Raw genomic sequence first — 8,669 nt, 5'->3', positions numbered from 1 at the left:
GTTTTTGTTATATATTAATAATAAAATTAATTCACACTGATTAATTAAAAGAAAGAAAATGTGCCCTTAAAATAGTCTTTCCCCTCATTTTAACCATTTGAGTTTAATACTGTTAATGTTCGTATCTTTACAATATTTTTGATAATACTAATTAAAAATTACTATTGTAATATATTCTTATTATCATGAATAACAAATATTGATGATAATAATTAACATTTTAACCATTTGAGTTCAATAACTGTTAATGTTCATAGTTTGTGTTTGAATAATAATAAAAATATTTTACATTTAAATTATAATATTTATAATAATTATTACATTGTTATTCTAAATAATAAATATTTTCATTTTTGAGTTCAATAATTGTTAATGTTCATAGCTTTAAAAGGGTTTGAATAATAATAATATTATTATTATTATAAAGAATAAGTATTAATAATTTATTTCAGACATAAATTAAAAGAAAGAAAATGTGCCTTAAAATAGTCTTTCTCCTCATTTGAACCATATGTGTTTAAAAACGTTTAATATTCATAGCTTTATAAGAGTTGTAATCATATGAATTGGTTGTGTAGATAGGCTGGATTACTTTGCATAAAAAATGCAAAAATGCAATACATTTTTTTTTTCTTGCCATTTAGTATTTATTTGAAAAAGAAATCACTTTACATAATTCAAACATGTTGATATAAAAAAAAGAAACACTATTACAGCTCTTTAACAAAAACACAAGATATTAATTCTTAAACATTTTTCAAATCTGTAATTGTCAAAATGACAATGCATGACATAATACTGACTGACTGTGAATATAACTTTGTGTACAATATCCTAAAGCCATAAAGTGCTTTGATATATTCACTGATATTTAACCATCACTGCCAATTGTAAAAACATTCATTTTTCACCCAAGAACCTTTAATCGCATCAAGTTTGAAATGTGTAGTGTTGTTTTTACTCAAACAACAAGGAAGGTTAACACTAGTTATTTACAAATGCATTTGCTTGTTGATTAAAGGTAACAAATGTACTTTTGATCACATACAACCCACCATATTATTAATGTTCAAAACTGAGCATGTTTTGAGCAAGCCTTTAGTTCAGCTTTATACAGAGAATGTAAGCTATCACCATATGAATACATTTTTCATAAAATGTTAATAAATTATGAAGAAAAAGGATGTTTGGATTAATTATTTACCCTTCTTTTTGTCTAAATTTGTAAATGACTGGACAAATATTTATGCCTGAAACAACTTTTTGTTTTTCTTCACTATTTCTCACCTAAACAAACACCCAGGAAAATAAGCTTTTATGGATTCATCTCATAATAATTGTGTGGGTCAGCTCTTCTCTTAAATGTACTGCAACCTTTGTTTCTTCTGAGCTCTAGTAATGGTAAGTAAGTGATAGTATAGTGAAGCATGGGCCCTGAAAGAACACAAGTAAAATTGGCTTCTTATGTCTTTGTAAAAACATATTAATACCTTTGCTTTTGTCAAATGAGTCATAATTTTGCTATCATCAAAATCTATTAAAACAAAAACAAGACAGAAATTACCATGTGCTAAAGAAGAAAAAGGCAAAATAAAGAGTTCATTACAGTCTAGCATGATAAATTAAACCTCGTCCTGCAAGGTTAATACCACAAAAAAGTCTAATTGTAAAGGTATAAAAAAAACAAAAACATTTGATGTTTCCTAGTGTCTCAATAACATAATGCTTAATATTTTTTTTTAGAAAAGATAAAAAAATGTTCCAATGTAAAGCACCAATAAACAACAAACAAAAAAGTAAATAATTACAAATAAATTCTGCCACATTTAAAAAAAAAAAAAAGAGGAAAAGAAAACAAGACACTAAAAAAATGATTGACATTTATCATTCAAATATTATTAATATTGTTCATTTATGGTACTGTGACTTCATCATTTTCAATGTAAATCACATCCTTGATGAAATGACACTGATGACAAATTGTATTGAGCGAATAATCCAAACTATGATTACACAATACTAAGAAAAAAATGCCTATTGATTTATGTCATACACCTAAAAAAATCCCAGCAACTGGTTTTGATAAACATTCCTTTATCAAATTAGTAAATATCAAGTATGATTTTTCCACTGGGCATTACTTCACGCTGTTTTGAATGTACATAATTCAATATCATATGTTACTGCAGAACTATTATTTACACCAAGCCAAAAATAAATAAGGAAATTTTCTTTAATAAAACACTGGTCCAAACCATTTATAACTACAAGATGTCCCACAGTCCTAATAATCTAATGAATTTTAGCTGATTAATCACTGATTTTTCACAATATTAGCATAAGGCCACAAACGATAATCAAAATGATATATTTCGAACCCTAAGTGATTAGCAGCACAATGAAGCACCACTAATTCCAACAGAATCATGTGGGAGTTCACTCTTAAAAATAAAGGTTCCAAAAAGTGTGTTTCATAGCGATGCTATAGAAGAACCATTGTTTGGTTCCTCAAAGAACCTTTCAGTGAAAGGTTCTTAAAAGAACCATTTTAAAAGAACCCTTTTCAAGTCTAAAGGACCTTTTCCCATTACTAAATACTTTTTGAGCAATGGGAAGGTTCCATAGATGTTAAAGGTTCTTCATGGAACCATACATGCTGATAAAGAACCTGTATTTTTAAGATTAATTTAGCCTATTTTTATTGTTCAAATTAGTTTGTCCTCAAATATGGAAGTGCTACTATGAGGATAAAATACAAACACACACTCAAAGTGTTTTGAGAAAGCAATAAAAATCCATACGGACGATATAAAAATGCATGGAAAACTGAGGACATCACTAGAAATTAGCTTTCCTATTCAGCGAAGGTCGCTTTCTGCAAACTCTTCCTTAATGGAGTGTTTGTGTATCCTGCAGTCTGGCATGTCAAAACCAAAGTCAGCCCACTCCTCCCCTCCAGTAGACCCTCCGCGGTTTGGGATGGTGATGGTGTGACGCACACGGAAGTGCACGGCCTCCATGACACGCTGACGCTGCAGCTCTCCTCCGGGGCCGATGGCCATAGAGGCCATGTTACTGCTGGAGCGAATGAGCTGCTGGCCATAATCGTGGCCTTGCTTCATGTCCTGCAGGCCCCTCCAGATCGCCAACCGGAACTGCTCAGGGATCTTCAGGGCCCCAAGATCCTGATGGATACAGAGGGAATTTTACCGCTTTGCTACCCAATCCAAAAAAATGTTTTTTACATTTAATGCATCATTTCTTAATATTTGATATGTCCCCCTTAACGTGGTTTAGTGCAAAATGTATTTTTCGCTTTATGGAACAGATTCAAATTGAATACGATTCTTTTATATTCAACCTGAAATGTCCAAGAAATGTGTACAGTAGGGTAAAAACATCTAAAGCCACATCAAGGATTTTTTTATTTATTATTTAAACCAACAATTTCGAAATTAAAATGTTAAAACAAAAAATAATTAATTAGTAAAAAACTATTTTAAGATTCATGCATTTCAATTTCATAACAAATTTCCATCAAATTGAATTGTGTAATCTTTAAATAAATGTATTTAATAAAAGTTATGAAATTTAAATCAGTAAATTGTAAAAATATTTTTGAGTGCAATCCAAAAAATATTTGTCTAATAAAACGTAGGTATTCAATTTATGAAACTGAAATGCGTAAATCTTAAAATATTTTTTGAGTGCACTAAAAAACACTTTAGTCTATTTTTAAGATTTACACATTTCAATTATATTACAAACTTCCATCAAATTAAACTGAGAAAAAAAAATTAAATGAACGAAACCTAGATGTATTTTATTTTTATTAATTTAATTTAGTTAAATATTTCTCAATCAATTTGGTGGAAGTTTGTCGTACAATTGAAATGTGTTTTTGAGTGGCACTCAAAATATTTTAAATATTTACACATTTCAATTTCATAACAAATTTCATAACTTTAGTTTTATTAGACTGAAATATTATTTGGAGTTTTTAAATTTTTATTTATTTATTTCTTCAGTTTCAGAACAATTATTTGTTATACAATTGCAGGAAAATAAATAGTGCAGAATCATATATATTTCTTTTTCATATTTTTTTATGTTCAAATTTGGTAAAACTTTGTTCATTACCAGATTTAATAAACTACGTTTTTAATGTGGTTTCAGAGGTTTGGACCCTACTCTATATGTCATAACTTCAGGATATGGAAATTTTGTATTTAGCTAAACTTCTTCCAATGAAATATAATTACCCACAAAAAAAAAAAAGAAATTCAACATGAAAGCTTTTAAAAAATGTTACTGTATTTGATCAGATTCTTTGATGGTAGAACCGTTGAATGGGTGGATGGATAGGCAGATCGATCTATATACAGGTGCATCTCAATAAATTAGAATGTCGTGGAAAAGTTCATTTATTTCAGTAATTCAACTCAAATTGTGAAACTTGTGTATTAAATAAATTCAATGCACACAGACTGAAGTAGTTTAAGTCTTTGGTTCTTTTAATTGTGATGATTTTGGCTCACATTTAACAAAAACCCACCAATTCACTATCTCAAAAAATTAGAATATGGTGACATGCCAATCAGCTAATCAACTCAAAACACCTGCAAAGGTTTCCTGAGTCTTCAAAATGGTCTCTTAGTTTGGTTCACTAGGCTACACAATCATGGGGAAGACTGCTGATCTGACAGTTGTCCAGAAGACAATCATTGACACCCTTCACAAGGAGGGTAAGCCACAAACATTCATTGCCAAAGAAGCTGGCTGTTCACAGAGTGCTGTATCCAAGCATGTTAACAGAAAGTTGAGTGGAAGGAAAAAGTGTGGAAGAAAAAGATGCACAACCAACCGAGAGAACCGCAGCCTTATGAGGATTGTCAAGCAAAATCGATTCAAGAATTTGGGTGAACTTCACAAGGAATGGACTGAGGCTGGGGTCAAGGCATCAAGAGCCACCACACACAGACGTGTCAAGGAATTTGGCTACAGTTGTCGTATTCCTCTTGTTAAGCCACTCCTGAACCACAGACAACGTCAGAGGCGTCTTACCTGGGCTAAGGAGAAGAAGAACTGGACTGTTGCCCAGTGGTCCAAAGTCCTCTTTTCAGATGAGAGCAAGTTTTGTATTTCATTTGGAAACCAAGGTCCTAGAGTCTGGAGGAAGGGTGGAGAAGCTCATAGCTCAAGTTGCTTGAAGTCCAGTGTTAAGTTTCCACAGTCTGTGATGATTTGGGGTGCAATGTCATCTGCTGGTGTTGGTCCATTGTGTTCTTTGAAAACCAAAGTCACTGCACCCGTTTACCAAGAAATTTTGGAGCACGTCATGCTTCCTTCTGCTGACCAGCTTTTTAAAGATGCTGATTTCATTTTCCAGCAGGATTTGGCACCTGCCCACACTGCCAAAAGCACCAAAAGTTGATTAAATGACCATGGTGTTGGTGTGCTTGACTGGCCAGCAAACTCACCAGACCTGAACCCCATAGAGAATCTATGGGGTATTGTCAAGAGGACAATGAGAAACAAGAGACCAAAAAATGCAGATGAGCTGAAGGCCACTGTCAAAGAAACCTGGGCTTCCATACCACCTCAGCAGTGCCACAAACTGATCACCTCCATGCCACGCCGAATTGAGGCAGTAATTAAAGCAAAAGGAGCCCCTACCAAGTATTGAGTACATATACAGTAAATGAACATACTTTCCAGAAGGCCAACAATTCACTAAAAATGTTTTTTTTATTGGTCTTATGATGTATTCTAATTTTTTGAGATAGTGAATTGGTGGGTTTTTGTTAAATGTGAGCTAAAATCATCACAATTAAAAGAACCAAAGACTTAAACTGCTTCAGTCTGTGTGCATTGAATTTATTTAATACACGAGTTTCACAATTTGAGTTGAATTACTGAAATAAATGAACTTTTCCACGACATTCTAATTTATTGAGATGCACCTGTAGATATTAACACAAATATTTCTAGCAGACAGATGAATGAGACTGAACTCTATTGACTAAACTGTTCATTTACCTCCATAGAGAGGGTCTGAAGGTGATAGACACTCTGGAGTCCCTGGGACGTGAAGTAGTCGATACAGTTTTGGCAGCCCAGGCTGGTTAAGAAACTGTTCAGAGAGAAAAGGAATCCCACTAAGACCAAGGGGCTGCGTCCTGTGAATTACATATTCACCCAGAACATAACAAGCAAAGCACCACGGCATTTGCAGCTTTTCAGGGAATAATGCAGATCATTATCCTATACTGACAGAACTATTTAACTGATGTAAAAATGAATCTTTAACATAAAAAAACCCTTTCATGAATATACAAATGTATGTACATAACAAAATATTTCAAAAGGAATAAAATGACTATAAGCAATACCAATTTAAAAGGAATGTTCTGGGTTAAATACAAGTTAAGCTCTATTAACAGCATCTGTGGTGTGTTGTAGATTTCCTTCAGAAATTCAAAAAAAAATTTCTTCTTCTTCTTTACAAACTGAGGTACAGTCAATTGAGTCAAAATTGTTTTCTGTGGTAACTGACAACATGACACAGATGGTGTTAATAGAGCTTAACTTGAATTTAGCCCCAAATATTCCTCTAAAATAGAGGAACATCACAGATCTTGAGCCAAAAATGAATACCTTAAAATTAAATAAATTGAGCATGCAAATACTTAATTGAATTTTTCAAATCAAAATCATGCAATTACATTAATGATGCATAACACCTTTTTTCATTGTATTGATCCTTTTATTATAAATAATTCACCAGTAAAAAATAATTCGCTTAATACAGTCCAAAAAGGAAATGTAAAAAATGTAGTAAATATATAGAGCAGACAGAACCATTTTAAAGGTAGAGTCGCCGGCTGAGACATACAAAACTACAAGTGAATAAACTATGCACGATAAATGGCAACATCTGATTGTAAAGTGTTTTAAAATGTCCTTATTAGCACAATATCTAATAACATGTACCAGGTGAAACAGAACTTACACTGCAAATTTAAAAATATACGGTTGCTTGTGGTGAAGACAACAGACTCTGTCTGCCTTTAAATTTCACCCAGATACATTAAAAGGAGCATTAATGGAAATAACATCAAATTGAATTAGTGACAATGGAGTAGTTGATAAAACAATGCAATATGCATGGACAATAGAACATTTATATAATTTTTTATCAGAAAAGTAGCATGAATGATGATGGTATGAAAGGAATAATTGATCCCAAAAATATTTACATGTTCATATATTTGCAATCCAATCGGTTATGGGAAATCAGAGAACCAATGGCGTTTGTTGTCATGAATGTCAAACCTGATGCAATGTATCTTTATTTTTCAAGTTTTAATATACACATCCTTCTATAAGATTTCAGAGATACAGTGGGGGGCCTTTTCAGTAAATAATGAGCTGTTGTATGGATCACATGGACTACTTTTATTGTACTTATGTTTTTTTTTTCTTCTATTTTATGGAACTTGTGTTGAACTGTAAACAGATTTGGAATGACACAAGGGTGTTACACAATGACATTGATTTTTGATTTTTGGTGAACTATTCCTTCAGTCACTTGGATAAATAGTGGCCACAGGTTGCACGTTGCAAAGGATCAAAACAGAGATTGATTATTGTATATGCCGTTTAGAAAGGCACCTCAACACTCAGTTTCAATGTGATAAAAGGGCTCTATTTTCATGAGTGTGCACAGCACAGCACTACGCGCAACGACCAGGCACTACATCTTATCCAATTTTCATTAGAGTGCTAATTCTAAGTGCAAGTTTCGTGCCATGGGCGTGAGTGGGAGTGTTTGCGCTATCTATGGGTGTATGCACATAAACTGTGGGTGTATTGTATGTTAATGAAGTGGCACAAAGCACAATTTGCTAGTTTTCTGAGACACAGGTCATTGCACTAGGAAGTCTGATAAGCACGTCTGTTTCAGCACAAAGTTTAAACTCAGTTCCTGCATTTGCAGTTTAGAGACTCCACTGGCAAACGGTCAGAAAATTAATGTCCAAACTCTGATTGTCAAGGACATTATTTGATGTTCCACTACATTTTCAGAGTTGTAGACAAAAAATGATGAGATTTGTGTTAAACTATCTACAGGTCATGGTTTATTTTTCAATTATTATTATTATGTTTATATTTAAAAGTGTATTTATGATCTAAGTTGTTGTGGTATTATATGATTTTTAAGTCACTGCAAAAAGGGCCGATGGAAGAAGCTGGAGAGGGTAATATGTTTGGATTTGGTATGATTTTCTTTACCATTTCATTATTTTGATTATATTTTCATTTAGTTTGAAGTGTAATTTGAATTTAGAAATATTTTTGGTTTAACTATTTCATGTTTCAATAAATGAATTACATTTTTAAAAATCGACTGGAAGAAGTGAAGTGTGTGCCAATACAAACACTGTTAATACTAGTCATGATTGATGTGCCAGTAGATGAAAATTATTAATTCACTGGGCCTGGGTAGCTCAGCGAGTATTGACGCTGGCTACCACCCCTGGAGTCACGAGTTCGAATCCTGGATGTGCTGAGTGACTCCAGCCAGGTCTCCTAAGCAACCAAATTGGCCCGGTTGCTAGGGAAGGTAGAGTCACATGGGGTAACCTCTTCATGGGGCGCATGGTAAG

The 8,669-nt window shown here is 32.9% G+C and overlaps 1 protein-coding gene across 4 annotated transcripts in view; it reads right to left on the bottom strand.

The window, feature by feature from the left end:
- Window positions 1-374: 374 nt before the first annotated feature.
- Window positions 375-8,669, bottom strand: part of LOC127424671 (tumor protein p73-like) — a 43,739-nt gene continuing 35,444 nt past the window's right edge. For 2 of the 4 annotated variants that reach the window (XM_051670040.1, XM_051670039.1), the window contains exons 10-11: window positions 6,040-6,133; window positions 375-3,185 (exon numbers count right to left, since the gene is read on the bottom strand). In XM_051670040.1, coding sequence (XP_051526000.1) covers window positions 2,859-3,185; window positions 6,040-6,133 — 421 coding nt within the window. In that variant the 3' untranslated portion in view covers window positions 375-2,858. Of the gene's footprint in view, window positions 3,186-6,039; window positions 6,180-8,669 lie in introns of all 4 variants that reach the window. The other 2 variants (XM_051670041.1, XM_051670038.1) reach the window with 1 other exon arrangement.

This window comes from Myxocyprinus asiaticus, chromosome 33 (genome assembly GCF_019703515.2).
Source record: "Myxocyprinus asiaticus isolate MX2 ecotype Aquarium Trade chromosome 33, UBuf_Myxa_2, whole genome shotgun sequence".
NCBI lineage: Eukaryota > Metazoa > Chordata > Actinopteri > Cypriniformes > Catostomidae > Myxocyprinus > Myxocyprinus asiaticus.
This window is presented reverse-complemented; position numbering and strand designations above follow the sequence as displayed.